Source organism: Phoca vitulina, unplaced genomic scaffold, assembly GCF_004348235.1.
Source record: "Phoca vitulina isolate PV1807 unplaced genomic scaffold, GSC_HSeal_1.0 scaffold35, whole genome shotgun sequence".
Taxonomy (NCBI): domain Eukaryota; kingdom Metazoa; phylum Chordata; class Mammalia; order Carnivora; family Phocidae; genus Phoca; species Phoca vitulina.
In genome coordinates this window covers 11,373,813-11,394,269 of record NW_022589738.1, presented here as the reverse complement: position 1 = coordinate 11,394,269, position 20,457 = coordinate 11,373,813, and the positions used below count along the sequence as shown (strand labels likewise).

The following is a 20,457-nucleotide window of genomic DNA, read 5'->3' as shown; positions in this document are numbered from 1 at the left end:
AATGGAGATTTACTATAACAGGTACAGAATTTCAGGGGTGCCTGGGTGGCTCAGTTGGTTAAGTGTGGACTCTTGGTCTGGACTCAGGTCAGGATCTCAGGGTCATAAGATCGAGTCCCGCATCAGGCTCCATGCTCAGCATGGAATCTGCTTGGGATTCTCTCTCCCTCTCACCCTGCCCCTCCCCCTGCTCATGTTCTCTCTAAGGAAGTAAATAAAATCTTTTAAAAAACAGGTACAGAATTTCAACTGGGAGAGATGAAAACTTTCTGGAGATGGGTGGCAGGGATGGTTGTACAATATGAATGTACTTTATGTCACAGAACTGTAGACTTAAAAATAGGTAAAATAGTGAATTTTATGTTATATATATATTTTACTACAAAAGTTTGTATAATATTTAGCATTATAATTTCCTTGAAAGTGTCATAGAGCTTGTCAATAAAGTCATTTAGGTCTGATTTTTTTTTCTTTTAATTAAAAAAATTTTTTTTATTATGTTATGTTAGTCACCATACAGTACATCATTAGTTTTTGATGTAGTGATTTTTTTCTTTATGAGAAGATTTCTAACTGTTTCAGTTTTATTTATCCTGTCTGGAAATTTCAAGTTTGGGGAAATCATATTTTTATAGAAATTTATTCATTTCATCTAAGTTTTCTTTTTTTTCTTTTTTTTTAAGATTTTATTATTTATTTGAGAGAGAGAGGGATAGAGCACAAGCAGGGGGAGCAGCAGAGAGAGAGGGAGAAGCAGGCTCCCTGATGAGCAGGGAGCCTGATGCGGGGCTCAATCCCAGGACCCTGGGATCATGACCTGAGCCAAAGGCAGACGCTTAACCGACTGAGCCACCCAGGCGCCCCTTCATCTAAGTTTTCAAAATTCTTGGTATATCATTGTTGATATTATATCTCTTATCTATAGTTACATTTACTTTTTCATTCATAGTATTGTTTTTGCCTTCTGTATTTTTTCCTTGATGATCTTTCCAGAGATTATTTACCTTGTTAGTTTTTTTTCAAAGAACTGACATTTGTTTTGTATTTTATCTTTGTTTTATAGTTAATTTTTTTTAGATTTCTATTCTTAATTATATCTTTATTTTTATTTTGAGTTTAGTGTGTAATCCTTCTAACTAAAAGTTAGATTCATAGTGAATAATTTTCACCCTTTCTTCCTCTCTCATATAAATATTTAAGGCTATAAAATTTTCTCCCAAGTGAGACTTTTGCTGCATTCTTTACGTTTTTTTTGGTAGTATTGTTATTTTCATATAGTTCTGATTGTTTTTATATGCTTATTATGATTTCTTCTTCTTTAACCCAGTAATTACTTAGTGGTGTGTTTTTACTTGGCAGATTTGTGGGATAACTTATGTTTTTGTTATTAATACCTATCGTAATTGTGTCAAGGTCAGAGAACATGCTGAGTATGATTTTTAACAGAATTTAAAGTCTGAGTTGTTATGTATACATTCTCTCTCATTTCTTTGGTCTTAGCTTTATATTTATGAAGACAGCAACTTTACTAGCTATATAATCTCCTTTACTTTTTATATCCCTTGCAACAGTTCCTGGGATTTCTTTCTCCTGAGTATTTCATTTAAAACTATTTCAGTTTGAGCCTTTTTATCTTGTACCTACTGTTGTTGAAAACTCTTGATATTAATTTGATTCTTGTTCATGTGTATGTAATAGGATTTCTCTCTAGAAGTTTTTTTTTTTAGAATTTTCTCTTATGACTGATATTCTTAGATTTCACTATAATGTCCCTAGGTGTAAGTTGTTACTTATATCTCATCTTTGGCACTTTCCGATAGAGACAGATTTTTCTTTAATTCTGAGACATATATCCCAATTATTTCTTCAAATAATCCCTTTTCTATATTTTTAGTCTTTTGCTCTTCTTGGGTATGCTACTGCCCAGTTGTTAGCATGTAAACTATTAGTTCTCATATTTCTTTATTTAAAAAAAGATATAAAAACTTTCAAACATCCACAAAAATAGAGGAAACAGTATAATGAACCCTTGTAACTGATCATGCAACTTACAATTATTGATATATTGCCAAAGTTTTGTCAGCTACTCTCCATGTTGTTTACTTATTTCCCACAGCTTTACTGAGGTATAATTTACAAACCATAAAATTTGCCAACTCTAAGTATACACTCCAGTGACTTTTAGCAAATTTACAGTTGTGCAAACATCAACATAATCCAGTTTTAAAACATATCCATCAGCCCAATATGTTTCCTCATGCCTGTTTGCAATCAATCCCCACTCCCTTAGAAGCCATTAATCTGCTTTACTTTCTCCATAGATTGGCCTTTTCCAGATATTTCATATAAATGGAATCATACAATATGTGGCCTTTTGTGCCTGGCTTCTTTCATTAAGCACTGTGTTTTTTAGGTTCATCCATCCCGTAGTATGAATCAGTACTTCATTCCTTTTTAGTACTGAATATTATTCCATTGTATGGAATACAATTATAATTTATTTATTCACCAGCTGATGGGTATCTGGATTATTTCCACTCTTTGGCTATTAGGACTAATATATCTATGAACATTTGTGTGCACATCTTTGTGTGGACATAGCTTTTCACTTCTCTTGGACAGACACTTCGGAATGGAAATGCTGGGTTGTATAGTAACTATATGTTTTACTTTTTTTTTTCTTTTTTTAAGATTTTCTTTATTTGACAGAGAGAGACACAGCGAGAGAGGGAACACAAGCAGAGGGAGTGGGAGAGGTAGAAGCAGGCTTCCCGCCAAGCAGGGAGCCCGATGGCAGGGCTGGATCCCAGGACCCTGGGATCATGACCTGAGCCGAAGGCAGACGCTTAACGACTGAGCCACCCAGGCACCCCTATATGTTTTACTTTTTAAAGATACTACCAAACTTTTATTCCAGAGTGTCTGTACCATTTTACCTTCCTAAACAGCAGTGTAGAAGGGCTTCAATTTCTGTACATCTTTGCAGATGTCCTGTCTTTTTGCTTATAACCATTCTAGTAGGTATTAAGTGATATCTCATTGTGGTTTTAATAGTTCATTTCTCTAATTAATGATGCATCTTTCCACATGGTTATTTAATATTTATAAATCTCCTTTGGCAAAATATCTATTCAAATCTTTTACACATTTTCTAATAGGATTATTTGTCTTTTTTATATTGATTGTAGGGGTTCTTTATATATTCTAGCTACAAGTTCTTTTTCAAATACATGATTTGCAAATATTTTACTCAAGTCTATGGCTTTTCATTTTTTTTATGTTTTCTTCTATGAGTTTATTTTTTGTCTTTTCATTTTTATAATGTCTTTTGAGATACAAAAATTTTAAACTGATAAAATTTATCATTGTTTTTCTTGAATGTATCATGCATCATACATTTGGTATCCTATCTAAGAATTCTTTGCCTAACTTGAAGTCTTAAAGATTTTCTCCTAGGTTTCATTTTAGAAATTTTATAGTTTTAGTTTTTACATTTAGGGATATAATCCATTTTGAGTCAGTTTTTATTCATGGTGTGTGTTTTGGGTTTTTTTGTTTGTTTGTTTGTTTGTTTTATGGCATATGGATATCCAATTGTCCTATCATGATTTGATGAAAAGATCCTTTCCTCATTGAATTGTCAAAAATCAACTGACTAAAAATATAAGGGCTTGTTTCTGGACTCTCAATTATATTCTTTTGATTGCCTATGTTTATGCCAATACTGCACTATACTGATTACTTAGCTGTATGCAAAGTTTTGAAATCTTTAGAGAAAGTCTTCCAACTTTGTTCTTTGAAATTTGTTTTCTTATTCTGGATCCTCTGCATTTCCATATAAATTTTAGAATCAGCATGTCTATTTCCACAAGATAGCCTGCTTAGATCTTAATAGGGTTTGTGTTGAGTTTATAGATTCATTTGGAGAGAATATTGAATCTTCTAATCCATGCACATACAATGTCTATTTATTTAGATCTTCTTTAATTTAGCTCAGCAATATTTTTCTAAATTTCAATACAACTGTCTTATAGTTTTTTGACAATTTTATTCCTAAGTATTTTATTCTTTTTCATGCTATTCTTAATGGAATTATATTAATTTCATTTCAGATTGTTCATTGCTGATATACAGAAATACAATTGATTTTTGTATTTTGATCTTATATCTTACAACCTTGGTGAACTTATTAGTTCTAGTAATATTTTTCTAGATTCTTTAGGATTTCCCACATACAGAATCATGTCAACTGCATATAAAGCAGTTATTACTTCTTTCTTTCCAATGAGATACCTTCCTTTCTTCTATTTCCTCCTTTTTATTTTTCCTTTTTACTTTCTTTTCTTTTTCCCCTTCCTTACTGCATTGGCTAGAAGCTCCTGTAAAATGTTGAACAGAAATGATGAAGGTGGGGGCGCCTGGGTGGCTCAGTCGTTAAGCGTCTGCCTTTGGCTCAGGTCATGATCCTAGGGTCCTGGGATCGATTCCCACATAGGGCTCCCTGCTCAGTGGGAAACCTGCTTCTCCTTCTCCCACTCCCCCTGCTTGTGTTCCTGCTCTTGCTGTCTCTCTGTCAATAAATAAATAAAATCTTAAAAAAAAAAAAAAGAAATGATGAAGGTGATAATCTTTCCACCTCGTTCCTGCACTGGGGGGGAAAGCATTTTTTTTTTTTTTTGCCATCATGTATGATGTTAACTGTAGGAATTTTGTAGATGCCCTTTATTAGACTAAGAAAGTTCACTCCTATTTTTTCGAGTTTTATTATAGATGTTGAATTTTGTCAAATGCTTTTTCTGCATCTATTGAGATGATATGGTTATTGTCTTTTATTATATTGATATGCTGTATTACAGTAATTTATTTTTTAAATGCTAAATCAATCTTGCATCTATGGAATAAATCCCACTTGGTTATGGCGTGCAATCCTTTTTTGTTACTGGACTTAGTTTTCTAATACTTTATAAATGTTTTTCCATCTGTATTCATAATGGATATTATTCTGTAGTTTTCCTTTCTTACAATGTCTTTCTCTAGCTTTGGTGTCAAGGTAATGCTGGCTTCACAAAATGAGTTGGGAAGTAATTTTCTGAGTAAGTTTATGAAGAATTGATATTATTTCATTTTCAAATATGTGATAGACTTCACCAATGAAGCAATTTATCCCTCAGCATTTCTTTAGGGGAAGATTTTAAATTACTAATTCAATATCCTTTGCTTTTAGATTTGTTTGAGAAAGAGAGCACACACATGCAAGTGTGTGTGGGGGGGAGGGGCAGAGGGAGAGAGAGAGTCTCAAGCAGACTCCCTGGTCAGCATGGAGCTTGATGCAGGGCTCAATCTCACGACCCTGAGATCATGACCTGAGCCGAAATCAAGAGTCAGATGCTTAACCAACTGAGCCACCCAGGCGTCCCATTTAATTCAATATCTTTTTAAATTAAGTATAACTAACATACAGTGTTATATTAGTTTAAGGTGTATGATATAATGATTCCACAATTCCAAGTATTTCTCAGTGCTCAGCAAGTTAAGTGTACTCTTAATCCCCTTTATTTCATCCATCCCCCACCCCCACCCCGGTCTGCTCTGGCAATAACCAGGTTGTTCTCTGTATTTATAGGTCTACTTATGCTTTTTGTTTGTTTATTCATTTCTTTTTAGATTTCACATATAAGTGAAATCATAAGGTATTTGTCTTTCTCAGACTTATTTCATGTAGATTTATACCCTCTGGGTCCATCCATGCTGTTGCAAATGGCAAGATTTCATTCTTCTTTAAGGCTGAGTACTGTTCCATTGTATATATATACCACATCTTCTTTATCTGCTCATCTATGGATGCACACTTAGACTGCTTCAATAGCTTGGCTATTGCAAATAGTGCAGTGATAAATATAGGGGTGCATATATCTTTTCAAATTAATGTTTTTGTTTTATTTGGATAAATACCCAATAGTGGAATTACTGGATTAGATGATGATTCCATTTTTAAATTTTTGAGGACCTGTCATACTGTTTTCCACAGGCGCTTCATCAATTTGCATTCCCACCAACAGTGCATGAGGGTTCCTTTTTCTCCACATCTTCATCAACACTTGTTATTTCTTGTCTTTTTGATTTTAGCCATTCTGACAGGTGTAAAGTAATAGCAGATTGTGGTTTTAATTTGCCTTTCTCTGATGCTTAGTGATGTTGAGCATCTTTTCAAGTGTCTGTTGACAATCTGTATGTCTTCTTTGGAAAAAATATTTATTAAGGTCCTCTGCTCATTGTTTAATTGGATTGTTTTTTCCTCAGTGTTGAGTTGTATAAGTTCATTACATATTTTGGATATTAACTCCTTAATGGATAAATCATTTGCAAATAGCTTTTTTTTTTTTGGTTGATGGTTTCCTTTGTGGGACAAAACCTTGTTATTTTGGTGTGGTCCCAATAGTTTAATTTTATGTTTGTTTCCTTTGCTGGAGGAGACACATCCAGAAAAATGTTTCTACAGCTGATGTGAAAAAATTACCGTATGTTTTCTGCTAGAAGTTTTATGGTTTCCGGTCTCACATTTAGGCCCTTCATCCCTTTTGAGTTTATTGTTATGTATACTGTAAGAAAGTAGTCCAGTTTCATTCTTTTGCATGTTGTTGTCCAGTTTTCCCGCATCATTTCTTGGAAAGACTGTCTTTTCCCCCTGCATATTCTTGCCTCCTTTGTAATAGATTAACTGACCATATAAGCATGGATTTATTTCTGGGCTCTCTATTCTGTTCCATTGATCTCTGTGAATATTTTTGTGCCAGTACCATACTGTTTTGATTATTACAGCTTTGAAGTATAGCTTAAAACCTGGGATTGTGATGCCTCCAGCTTTGTTCTTCTTTTTCAAGATTGCTTTGGCTATTTGGGGTCTTTGGTGGTTCCATACGAATTTTAGGGTTATTTGTTCTAGTTCTAGTGAAAAATGTTGTTGGTATTTTGATAGGGATTGCATTAAATCTGTAGATTACTTTGGGTAGTAGGGACATTTTAACAATATATGTTCTTCCAATGCATAAGCATTGAATATCTTTCCATTAGCTTATGTCCTCTTCAGGTTCTTTCATCACTGTTTATTTAAGTTTTCAGAGTATATGTCTTTCACCTTCTTGGTTAAGTTTATTTCTACGTATTTTGTTCTTTTTGGTGCAATTGCAAACGGGATCATTTTCTTAATTTCTCTTTTTGCTACTTCATTATTAGTGTACAGAAATGCAACAGATTTCTGTGTATTAATTTTATATCTTGTGACTTTACTGAATTCATTTATCAGTTCTAATAGTTTTTTGGTGGAGTCTTTAGGGTTTTCTATATACAGTATCATGTCATTTGCAAATAGTGCAAGTTTTACTTCTTCCTTACCAATTTGGATGCCTTCTGTTTCTTTATGTTGTCTGATTGCTGTGGCTAGGGCTTCCAGTACTATGTTGAATAAAAGTGGTGAGAGTGGACATCCTTGTCTTGTTCCTGATCTTGGAGGAAAAGTTCTCAGGCTGATGTTAGCTCTAAGTTTTTTCATATATGGCCTTTATGTTGAGATATGTTCCCTCTAACCCCCCTTAGTTCAGAGTTTTTATTATGAATGGATATTGTACTTTGCCAAATGCTTTTTCTGCATCTACTGAGATGATCATATTTTTTTCCCTTCTCTTGTAAATGTGATGTATCATGTTAATTGATTTGTGAATACTGAACCACCCTTGCATCCCTGGAATAAATCCCACTTGATGGTGGCGAAAGATTTTTATTTTTTTAATATTTTATTTATTTATTTGACACAGAGAGAGACAGCAAGAGAGGGAACACAAGCAGGGAGAGTGGGAGAGGGAGAAGCAGGCTTCCTGCCCAGGAGGGAGCCCGATGCGGGGCTCGATCCCAGGACCCTGGGATCATGACCTGAGCTGAAAGCAGACGCTTAAAGACTGAGCCACCCAGGCACCCTGCAGATGATTTTTTAAATGTATTGTTGGATTCAGTTTACTAATATTTTATTGAGGATTTCTGCATCTATGTTCAGCAGAGATATTGGCCTACAGTTTTATTTCTTCATCATGTCTTTATCTAGTTTTGATATCAGCATAATGCTGGCCTTACAGAATGAATCTGAAAGTTTTCCTCCTCTTCTATTTTTTGGAAATTTTGAGATGAATAGGTATGAACTCTTCTTTAAATATTTGGTAGAATTCACCTGTGAAACCATCTAGTCCTGGACTTTTGTTTGTTGGGAGTTTTTTGATTACTGATTCAATTTCATTGCCACTAAATGGTCTATTCAAATCTTCTATTTTTTCCTGATACAGTTTTAGTGTTGAAGTCCTTTAACTTTTGCTTATCTAGGAAACTATCTCTTTTTCAATTCTGAATAACTTTGCTAGGTATTCTTGGTTGTAGTTTTTTTTTTTTTTTTCTTTCAGCACTTTGAATATATCATGCCACTTCCTTCTGACCTGGAAAGTTTCTGATAAAAACTCAGGTGATAGCCTCATGGTGTTTCCCTTGTATTTAAGTATTTTCTCTTGCTTTTAAAATTCTGTCTTTATCACTATTTTTTGCCATTTTAATTATTATGTGTCTTGATGTGGACTTCCTTGGGTTGATTTTATTGGAGACTCTCTGTGCCTTTTGTATTTGGTTGTGTGTTTCCTTGCCCAGATTGGGTAAGCTTTCAGCTATTATTTCTTAAATAAGTTTCCTGCCCCCTTTTCTCTTTTTCTTCTGGGATCCCTATAATGTAAATGTTATTATGCTTAATGATAGTGCTGAGTTCCCATAAGCTATTTATTATCATTTTGTATTATTCTTTTTTCTTTTTGCTGCTCAGCTTGATTGCTTTCCATTACCCTGTCTTCCAGATTGTTGATTTGTTCTTCTGCATATTCTAATTTGCTGTTGATTCCCTCTAGTGCATTTTTAATGTCAGTTATTGAGTTCTCTAGGATCAGGAACAGTTTAATAACATTGGAATTAGCTGTTCTTTAAAGGTTGAACAGAAGTAAGCTTTGAAACCATTCGATCTTATAGCCCTCCCCCACCCCTGCTTTCTGTGGTGGATTTAAAAAATACTTCCCAGGTTTCTTTACTCTAGTAAATAACATTGAATTTTAGAACTAAGTTTCCTGGCTTGCTTAGGAAAATTACATTAATGTCATTTAACATGTGTGTTATATCTTTCTTCCAAGGAGTTCAAATTGCATTATAGCAATTACAGAAATCAGAATCAAGATATTAGAACTGGGAGGAACCTTAAAAATAATCTAACTCAACCTTCTAATTTCATAAATGAGTTCACATAAACATTAATTTTCATATAATTTAGTTTGTTACGAAGGTAGTTTATTAGGGGTAACTTCAGACATAGAAATGTTCATATAAGCTATACAGTCAGCTAAGTCTAGTAATATTTGGTTTAGGAAATGTTGGGATCTTTCACTTTCCAGGTTTAGATTAAATGATGTTAAGCCAGGAACTGAAATTCCCAACAGGTATTTTTTTTTTTAGTGAAAATCTTCATTCATTATCCTGATTACCAGTTAGCTTTTCTAAGTCATTCTTTAGTTGTTTTTATATATTGAATGTGAAGACTAATAGGAATGGATTATCCTGTATCTTTACTTTATTCTCACCTAAACGTGGAAAGGTTTGGAACAAGACTGTGCCCTTTCCTCATGATCATTAGACTTTCTTCCACATCCAACTTACCAAGTCTTTGTCTAAAGCCCCAGGGACAGACCTGCTTCTTATGTTTGCAGTATTCTCTAAGTCTTCTGGAAAGGACCCAGTCAGATCTAACTCAGATCGACTCCGGTCTGGAGGAATGAAAAGAGAAGGAGAGATATGAATCAGCTTATTTTGTTAGAAGATTTCAGTTTTCATTGCAAATGTTTTATCTTTATTCCCATTCTTTCTAGGCACAGGGCATAGGGTGTCATGAAAGCAACAGTCAGAGTCAATAACTTCATGCTGTTTATACTAACGTGCTTCTCTTTTTTCTTAGTGTTTTGAAATTTTCTTGAATTGCATTACCAACAGTGATGTGTTCATTTCATCTTTGATTAAAGGAAGCTAAATGTTCTATTGTAAAATGCAAATTTTTAAACTAAGTTTCCTGTTTTTCTCATAGACTGAAAAACTCTCATTGAATGGGGCCTTAAAATATAATGAGCCCATAGAAAAAAATAAAGCGTGAATCATTCTTGATTTATATACTTAGAGAATTCACTGTGTTTTCATATCTGACATAAAATGCTATTAAATGATATAGCAACTTTCTTTCATACGAAAAGGGAGCGGCTATAGGTAAACTGAGAAGTTCTATTTCTTTGGGCACCAGAACATTCTTTCATCAGAGGAACATCTTGCTTTTAAAAACATAATTTGAAGAACAATGCACAACTCAGTCATGCTGTGGACAGCTTACTAAGACACAGGTTACTTACACAGAACAGTTCTATATCAAAGTCCTGCTGAGATATAGTTGCTTATAATGAGAAAGATTAAAGAGAGCAATCACATACTTGAGTTTGAAATGGTAAATTAAATAATGCAGAAGTACTTAGGACAGTGCCTGACACAGAGTATGTACTCAATAAACAGGAGCTGTTGACTAGAAGTAGTAGCAAAACGATCTATGAGGTGGGCTTCTATATTAGTTTAAAATTTTTCTTTTAACGGGAGAACCAATCTTGTCATCCTGAACAAAATGCAACAATAACTACATATATTTAGAATGCTTTGGGAGTTTCCTGACCAGAAAGACTCCCCAACTCAGCATACAGAATCCAGCCTCAGGCTTTATGCAAATATCATTAGGTAAGTTACCTTTCTCTTGTTGAGGATTTTGTCATGATTTTAATTTGACACAGGGGACATAAGCTTCATAACTATGGCAAATTTCTCTAAAGAATTTCCTTATTTATAGGTAATAAAATTACAACACAAATAATACCTGCTTCCCAGGGTTGTTGTGATGAAGAAGTGAAATGATATACCGTATTTGAATGTACCATACAAACGAAAAGGGTTGTTATTAATACCTTAATGCTGCTTGCAAATAACTTTTTATTTAAACCACAGGATAATTAATCTGTCTAGATATAGGGCATTTATGACCACCATGTCAAATGAACTATCATTTCCTTGAATTCTGGGAAAGCGCCTGTATCTTTCCATCAAGTGAACCAATTATATTTCCTACACTCCTGTACTAACGTTTGGTATAGCTCTGAAAAGTGGTGGTGATGACTGACAAGTGTATACACTTAATAAATGGATTTTGCATGAATGCAAGAGGCTCAGGGCATTCATTACCTGGGTCCACATTTAAGCTGTTCTTATGGAACGGGCCTACATGATGGGTCCAAGAACAAACGGTTATTTTCTAAAACATGGAACATTCATTTAATGTCACACAAGGCAGTTAATTTCAAATGATTCAGTCATTTAAAAAAAAAAAAGAGTAATCATGCTGTAAATACCTACCTGAGGAGAGGGAGATCTCAGACACTGCGATGGAAGGTGTACCAGAAACGTTTCTGCGATGACTCTTTGGGAGGTCCTTGTACATGCTTTCAATGGCAGCCAAATCCACGGAATTTTCAAAACCATGTTCCTTCTCACAAAGTAAAAATGAAAAAAAAAAACATTATAATGACTGTAATTTACTTTAAAAGGCTCCCATATGAATATACTTCAGTATAACCATATTTGTGTTGTATTTCTCTTTAGGAGCTAGTTGACATTTGGGGGGGATCCTCATCAGAAGTCCATATAACTCTAAAGCTTACTATCAATAATTGCTCTATAAAATCTATACCAAGAGGTTTGTTAAGTAGCACAAAAGTTCAAAATAATTCTTCATTCACAAAATTGTGTGTGTTCTACTACATGGTTGGCAAGAAAGATGATATAAGTACCTCCAATCTTACATGAACTCTATATAAGAATCTGGCTAGCTTCACATCCCCAGAGTAATACTCAAGCTTAGTACTCTGTTTGGTCCTATGTTTATCCCCACTCTCAACACCCTGTTTCCTCAACCACCCCCTACCTCCTCTACCCCCATTTAACAGAAGACCATGATCCACAATCCAGGTTAACACATGGCATAGAAGGGCTCCCAGGATACTCTAGCCTTGGGCCAGAGTCCGGCTGATTGCTCAGTGCCTCAGCCATATCAGTTACTAAATATTTTGAATATCATTCCTTGTTAGGTTGCCAAGAAGTAAGGGGAATCATCAGCTCTCCATGCACTTTTCCGGCTACGGAACAGTACCACTTGCTGAGCTTAGTATAAATATTTATGAAATTTTAAATATGCCTTTTACCTTATCAGCAAGTACAATTCAGACTATAAGTATTGAAAGAAATCTTCTATTATTATTCAATCTGTCTGAATGCCTTTTGGCTTTTCCTTAAAAATATTTATATAGAATCTGCTCATAGCCTCTGCTTTTTTTTTAAGTTCGTGATTTATTTTTCTGAAGTTGCATTATAGGAAGAGTTGATATTTTAAATAAATATTTAGTTTTTATATTCAGTATTTAGATACTGACTAGTTTTATTGAAGTTCACATAGAATATTAGTTTCAGGTAGATAACACAGCGATTCAACAATTGTATACAGTATGCAATGCTCACCACAGTAAGTGTGGTCACCATCTGTCAGCATACAATGTTATTACAGTATTATTGACTCTGTTCCCTATCCTCTACTTTTCATCTCCATGACTTATTTATTTAGTAACGGGAAGTTTGTACGTCTTAATCCCCTTCATCTATTTCACCCATCCCCTCATTCCCCTCTCCTCTGGCAACCACCCCTCTGTTCTCTAATATACACGAGTCTGTTTCTGGTTTTGTCCCAGTTTGTTCATTTATTTTGATTTTTATATTCCACATGTAAGTGAAGTTATATGGTATTTGTCTTTCTCTGTCTGACTTACTTCCCTTAGCATAATACCCTCTAAGTCCATCTAGTGTTGTCACAAGTGCTATGATCTCATTCTTTTTTATGGCTAAGCAATATTCCATTGTGTGTGTATGTGTGTGTGTGTGTGTGTACATACCACATCTTCTTTATCCATTCATCTATCAGTGGACATTGGGGTCGCTTCCATATCTTGGCTATTGTAAATAATGATACAATATACATAGGGGTGCAGATATCTTCTTGAATTTAGTGTTTTGGTTTTCTTTGGGTAAATACCCAGTAGTGAAATCACTGGATCATATAGTAGTTCTACTCTTAATTTTTTTGAGAAACCTCCATAATGTTTTCCACAATGGTTGTACCAATTCGCACTCCCACCAACAGTGCACAGCATTCACAACCTCCCCTTCTATCTCCTTGTTCCAAAGCCTAGTTTCTCACCTGCAGTAACACAATGGCATCCTAACTGGCCTCCCGGCTTCTCCACTGTTTCCCCTACAAATGCTTCTCAGCACAGCCCCCAGGTCCCGTGTAAAGAGAAGCCACATCCTCTGCCCATTTTTCAATTGGATTTTTTGGGTTTTGGCTGTTGAGTTGTATAAGTTCTTTATATATTTTGGATTAAGGAGTACACTTATCATGATGAGCACTGGGTGATGATTAGAATTGTTGAATCACTGTCTTGTACACCTGAAACTAATATTACACTGTATGTTAACTATACTGGAGTTTAAAAAAAAAAACTTAATAAAAACAGAAAAACAAAAAAAAAATGACCAAAAAATGACAAAAAAGAAAAGCCACACCTGCTCAAAACCCTCCAACTGTCCTCACCTTATTCCAACTAAATGTCAAAATACATATAGTAGTCCGGTCCTGTTACCTCTCTGAGCTCACTTCCTAGTCCTCCTCCCTCTATTCACTCACAACAGCCATACTGGCCTTCTTATTCTTCCTTGAACATACCAGGCATGTTCCCACTTCAGAGTCTTAGCACTGGCTGTTTCTCTGGGGGCATTAAAAATATTTTAGGTGCTGGTTGAACAAGGGCACTAACCATTGAAGATGGAGGCCAGCCATAAGTAATTGGAACAGCCTTCCCTGTATGTGTACCTGCTGAATATCGATGCGGTCCCTGCCCGAAGGGGCACCCTGCTACAGACTCCTGCATGGCGAAATCTTTCACTTACTACAATCTTGGCCTGACTAGGACCAAGATTTCTTAAATACAGATGTCAGCTACATGTATGGAGTTTCCTGCTTAACCAAAATATCTAGATGCTCATTCGTTCAAAAGGACAACTTCCACATTCATATATATTTTATGTATAATGTAATTTAAGTCTTCGTTATGTGTTGATCCCGAATTTTAGCAGTTTTACAGAATGAAAAACTATTTAAAAATTTCAAGACTCTACTTTTCCTGATTTAAATCAGTCTGGAAAATGTCTAGTACAGTCAACTTCTGAATATCTTGACAAATAACATGGAGGATCAAAAGCGGAGACTTCTAAACATGATTTCTGCTTTGTTTAAACCATATAACCACCACCTTTGAACCTGCTCCTTCCCTTTGCTTCACACTTCTGGCTTCCCACCAGGAGCTAAGGATGTAGGAGGTTCAGTCCTGATAAAGACGTTTCTACAACTAAATAGCATAAACAGCACGCTTCGAGATACAGAGAACTCAAACCCAACCAGGCCATGATGGTGAGGTCAAGCCTCAGAAGCTGGGGTCCTTTCCCATTTGGGTACTTACTCTAATGCTGACTGAGGTCACACTGTATGTGCTTGGGGCTGGTGACCTCTGAGTGACGGGGGTCACACCGCTGCTCCGGCTACTCTTCGGGGTTGCGGGGCCAGCTTCCTGGTCATTCAGATCTGATGAACCACTGCTTCCCCTAAATGAGAGAAAGAATATTCTGACTTTAACAAGGTGAGCAGCTACCATGTCGCTTTCTTCCTCGAAGACTCACTAGGTTCAACCCCATCTGTCTGACTCCAGGGTTTTTGTAATTGAGCTTGGCCCTACCTTTCCACCTTTATTTCCCACTCTTCACCAGCATTCTCTCAGCCCAGACAGGGTCCTTGCTGTCCTCTCAACTCACTACACTCGTGGCTCCTGCTTCTGCATCTACCTTTAAGCCTTTTGCTCACGTTCTCTCCCCCTGATATGCTCTATTTGCCACTCCCTGTTTATCCAAATCTTCCCCACCTTTCAGGGCCCAGCTGAAGTCCAGCCTCCGCCATCAGGACTTTCCTGACATTTGCAAGCCTTGTCAACCTCTGCTCTGCTCAATTCTTATTGACTTACAGTCTTTGCCAAACTGTGTAGTCCTTGACTACAGGATGTCTTATTTGGCTCCCCACGTGATCCACATATGTGGGCCTTGGTGCTTCTTTTCAACCTAAACTCCCTGGGGACAGAGTTCATATTCACCATGATTACCTCCACTACCTTCATAATGCCTTGGTACAAAGGAAGCACTCAGTACATGTTTAATCAAAGAGTGGAAATTATCTTGTATTTCTCTGTGTTGTTTCAGTGCCTGACTCATGGTGCACATTTAATAAACGTGGCATAAAAATAATGACATTTGGTAAATGGGCTTGGCTCACTTTGTTTGCTAAAACTGATTCAATCCCATTCAATAATGATTAATAAAAAAAATAGCTCCTGTCCTTGAGGTGAACACAATTTTCTCATTACATGGAGTTTCATAAGTAAGTGTCGATAAAGTAGAGTTTAAGAGAAGTGTTTTTTCTATTTTATTCTTTATCCTTGGTGAGTACAAAATACACTAAGTGGTAAAATAGAAGGCTTTGTGAATTTCCCTCTTTTATTTACTATTTAATAAGTTATAAGTGCATCTATGATAATAAACATTTTACTGTTTAAAGCCTCACAATGATAGTTAATAGTGATTAGAACTTACAGTCGAGCCAATCAAAAGATATGCAAAAGAACAGAGAAAGGGTGTTTTGTTTTTTTTTTTAAAGAATGTCTGACTGTGCACATGACATTACTGGAAGACAAATCTGGCAGGAGAAAGAACTGGCATTGATCACCACAGCTATCAACTACAGCTCATAAGTTTTTCAAGACTGTGCGCCAGAGAAGCCACTGAAATCAAATCAAATATGCCCTGATACAACTAGCTACCACCACCCTCCATAATTATGCAAATAGAAGCTACATTTACTGAGTATTTTCTAGGCGTTTGACACTCTCCATTCTCCAAATTCCCTGTTAAAAAATACCAATAGTCTTCTTTTAAAGATGAGAAAACTGAGTCTTGGAGAGGTTAAGCAATGATTCCATAAATGCACACATGTGTCTGTGTCCACACACAACACACACCACCACTACCACGCTCTCACCCAGTTAGTATGTAGTAAAGTCACGATAAAAACTGAGACCTGCCTGCTTACCCAAAGCTTGTGCTCATTCCAGTTGCTCATAATGCTTACTCAGCATTTCACTAAGATCAAATTGATACAACCAGGCAGGTTCTACATTGATAGAAGGCGCTATCATGCAGAAAATAATCCAAGGATCAGGGAGCCGGGAGTTAGTTTCTTGGAATCTGATTAAGAGAACTAAAACTCTCTGGGTAGCATTCTTTGTTTCATTTCTTTATTTGAGAGAGAGAGAAAGAGAAAGCATGAGAAGGGGGAGGGTCAGAGGGAGAAGCAGACTCCCCGCTGAGCAGGGAGCCCGATGTGGGACTCCATCCCAGGACCCCGGGATCATGAACTGAGCCAAAGGCAGACGCTTAACTGACTGAGCCACCCAGGCGCCCCTAGGTAGCAGTCTCTGGCTTCTTCTTCTAGAGATGGCACTCTGAATTAGCTGTAGATTGCTCAGGAGGGGTCTAGGATTGTGTCTTGATTCTGATCACAAGAGAATGTAAAGTTTTGTGATTAAATAAATTGATATAATTTGAAATTATAAGTTCCTTGGTAAATTTCCTGAGCCCTCCTCCCTCAGGGGCTACACTTCTACACTTGTCAACAGTTAAACCATCCAAGTGATTTTGCTCATCTCAGAAGTCCTACGTAGAAAGATTTTAGAGACCTACCCAGTAATGCTGTGCTATGACAGTAGGTTCTCTACTCTCAGAACAATGTTACCACAAAAATCTCTCTCCCTACTATTTTAGGTAAAATCTCCCTGAAAAAAAGAAAGGATAGACATGAATCTCTCAGAAATGAGCCAAGAAGTTATGATCCAAAGGGACTCAGGTAGATATATCTGCTTGTGCCTGTCCTAAAGGTTCTCCTTGACCCAGGTGGTTTTGAAAAAGTCTGCATCATGGATCGGCTTTGCTGGAACCAAAAGTCCTACTTATGTAGAAGCTCTGGCAGAAGTTGATTAATTGTGGTGATGACATTCAAAAGGCTATCCTGTAATAAGAAAAAAATTCTTATGACTATAAGTCAGCTACTGGAAATTGTTGCCGGAATCATTATCTCAAAAATGACATATAATTTCACATTTGTCCCTGATATTTACTGTGAGCTTCTCCAAAATATTTTCCTCTCAGCTGGTTGTTTCAGTTTGTTAGACTAAAAAAGATTTAGCCTAATGAAACAGAATATCATAAATATTTGGATGCCAACTCTTTTAGATGTTATATAAAACATGACATGAAATACATACATCTTTGCCACTTAAATAGGAAGAGGATAAAGCCTTCCTCAGGTCTAAATTCAAGAAGTGTAAAGGTCAATTAAGAAAGAGCTACTTTTTGGGCAGAGGACCTGAATAGACATCTTCCCAAAGAAGACATACAGATGGTCAACAGACACATGAAAAGATGTTCACCATCACTCATCCTCAGAGAAATGCAAATCAAAACCACAATGAGATCTCACCTCAGATCTGTCAGAACTGCTAGAATCAAAAAGACAAGAAATAGCAAGAGTTGGCGAGGATGTGGAGAAAAGGGAACCCTCGTGCACTATTGGTGAAATGTAAATAGGTGCAGCCGCCGTGGAAAACAGTATGGAGGTTCCTCAAAAAATTAAAAGCTGAACTACCGTATGATTCAGTAATTCCACTACTGGGTATTTACCCAAAGAAAACAAAAACACTAATTCAAAAAGACATATGCACCCTTATGCGTACTGCAGCATTATTTACAATAGCCAAGACATGGAAGCAGCCCCAATGACCACTGATAGATGAATGGATAAAAAAGACGTGGTATGTACACAATGGGATATTATTCAGCCATAAAAAAGAATGAGATCGGGCGCCTGGGTGGCTCAGTAGTTAAGCGTCTGCCTTTGGCTCAGGTCATGATCCCAGAGTCCTGGGATCGAGCCCCACATCAGGCTCCCTGCTCCGCGGGAAGCCTGCTTCTCCCTCTCCCACTCCCCCTGCTTGTGTTCCCTCTCTGGCTGTCTTTCTCTCTGTCAAATAAATAAAACCTTAAAAAAAAAAAAAAAAAGAATGAGATCTTGTCATTTGTGACAACAGAGATGGACCTAGAGGGTATAATGCTCAGTGAAATAAGTCAGTCAGAAAAACAAAAATAGGGCGCCTGGGTGGCTCAGTCGTTAAGCGTCTGCCTTCGGCTCAGGTCATGATCCCAGGGTCCTGGGATCGAGCCCCGCATGGGGTTCTGCGCTCAGCAGGAGGCCTGCTTCTCCCTCTCCCACTCCCCCTGCTTGTGTTCCCTCTCTCACTGTGTCTCTGTCAAATAAATAAATAAAATCTTAAAAAAAAAAGGAAAACAAAAATACCATATGAGTTCAGTCCTATGTGGAATCTAAAAAACAAATGAATAAACAACAACAACAAAAAAAGTAGAATCAGACCTATAAATACAGAAAACAAACTGGTGGTTGGAGGGGAGGGGATGGGCAAAGTGAGTGGAGAGTGGGAGATAAAGGCTTCCAGGTATAGAGTGAAGAAATCACAGGAGTAAAAGGTGTAGCATAGGGAATACCGTCAATGGTATTGTAACTGTTGTGTGGCGACAGATGGGAGCTACCGTTCCAGTGAGCACAGCATAACCCTAGAGAGTGGTTGAATCACTGTTGCACGCCTAAAACTAATGTGACACTGTGCATCAGCTATACTTAAAAAAATGAAAAAGCTATTTTTTTTAGATTTTTATTTATTTGTCAGAGAGAGAGGGAGAGAGCACAAGCAGGGAGAGAAGCTGGCAGAGGGAGAAGCAGGCTCCCCGCTGAGCAGGGAGCCTGATGTGGGACTCGATCCCAGGACCCTGAGATCATGACCTGAGCCAAAGGCAGATGCTTAACCAACTGAGCCACCCAGGCATCCCTGAAAGAGCTATTTTTGATTCAGATATCATGTTATTGATACTTAAAGTATAAGTATTAGAAATCAGTGTCAACAAAACTTTAAGCTAAAATTTACTTAAAGAGAAACTGACAAGAAAGAGATTATATTTTTCCTGTTCTAATAGGGCCCAAAATGTGGGGATAGGACACTGCCTAGGGAGCTTGGATATTCCAGGTTACTTGAAAGACACATTTCCTAGAGAAGGAAACAGTTTCATTTACTTTAGCTTATGAAATATACTTTAAAAGCCTTCCATTTTGTTATCTCTAATCTCATGCTGGCCCAAAATCTTGATAATGGCTTTCTAGATATATCTATTTTTATTCATTCAGTCATTCCTTCCTTCATTCATTTATTTATAGATTGTGTTTATCTATTTGAGAGAGAGAGAGAGAGAGGGAGGGAAGGAGGGAGAGAGAATGAGTAGGGGGAGTGGCAGAGGGAGGAGAAGCAGGCTTCCTGCTGAGCAGGGAGTCTGACACAGGGCTGGATCCCAGGACCCTGAGATCATGACCCGAGCTGAAGTCAGATGCTTAAAAGACTGAGCCACCCAGGCGCCCCTAGATAAACCTGTTTTTAGTTAAAGGATCTAAGGATAGGGGAGAGAGACTATAATTTAATGAGTTGCCTTTGTGGATTATACACTCTCTCCCAGGAATTGTACTCTGAAAAGCATTTCCCAGGATGCAACCTTCCCAGAGTGGGCTGACAGTGTTGAGTCTGTTCCTGCATGGTTAAATGAGTACTCCCCTAAGGAAGATCAACCAAAAGGCAGCATTAATCTGAGAAATACTAACACTCACTGGCTAGTGCATAGCATGACACAGAGACTGCACAATATTCTTTCTGTGGTTTATGTGCTCTCCTAACTTTTTTTCAGTTAATCGGATCTGAAATGGATATGTAAGCAAAGCAAGGGAGGTGGTAGTTAGAAAATGAGGTGACCCCATTAAATGGGAAAGAGATGTTAAAAATGAGGAAGAAAAGAGAAAAAAGGTGAACGCAGTTCAACTTTCAGTCTTTGGTGATCCCAAAATGCTCTGTCTTTCTCAACAGTCTTATGGGAGATGGGTGGTCCGCATCCTTGGCTTCATATCAGAAACACCGGGGAAGCTTTTAAAAATCCCCATACCCAAGGCGCTCCAGTCGGTTAAGCATCTGCCTTCAGCTCAGGTTATGA

The 20,457-nt window shown here is 36.9% G+C and overlaps 1 protein-coding gene across 3 annotated transcripts in view; it reads right to left on the bottom strand.

Moving 5' to 3' along the window:
- The window catches only part of SYTL5 (synaptotagmin like 5), a 243,601-nt gene that overhangs the window by 32,993 nt on the left and 190,151 nt on the right, over positions 1–20,457 (bottom strand). For 2 of the 3 annotated variants that reach the window (XM_032426709.1, XM_032426710.1), the window contains 3 exons: positions 14,718–14,859; positions 11,509–11,641; positions 9,730–9,836 (listed from right to left, as the gene is read on the bottom strand). In XM_032426709.1, coding sequence (XP_032282600.1) covers positions 9,730–9,836; positions 11,509–11,641; positions 14,718–14,859 — 382 coding nt within the window. The remainder of the gene's footprint in view (positions 1–9,729; positions 9,837–11,508; positions 11,642–14,717; positions 14,860–20,457) is intronic. The other variant, XM_032426711.1, reaches the window with a different exon arrangement.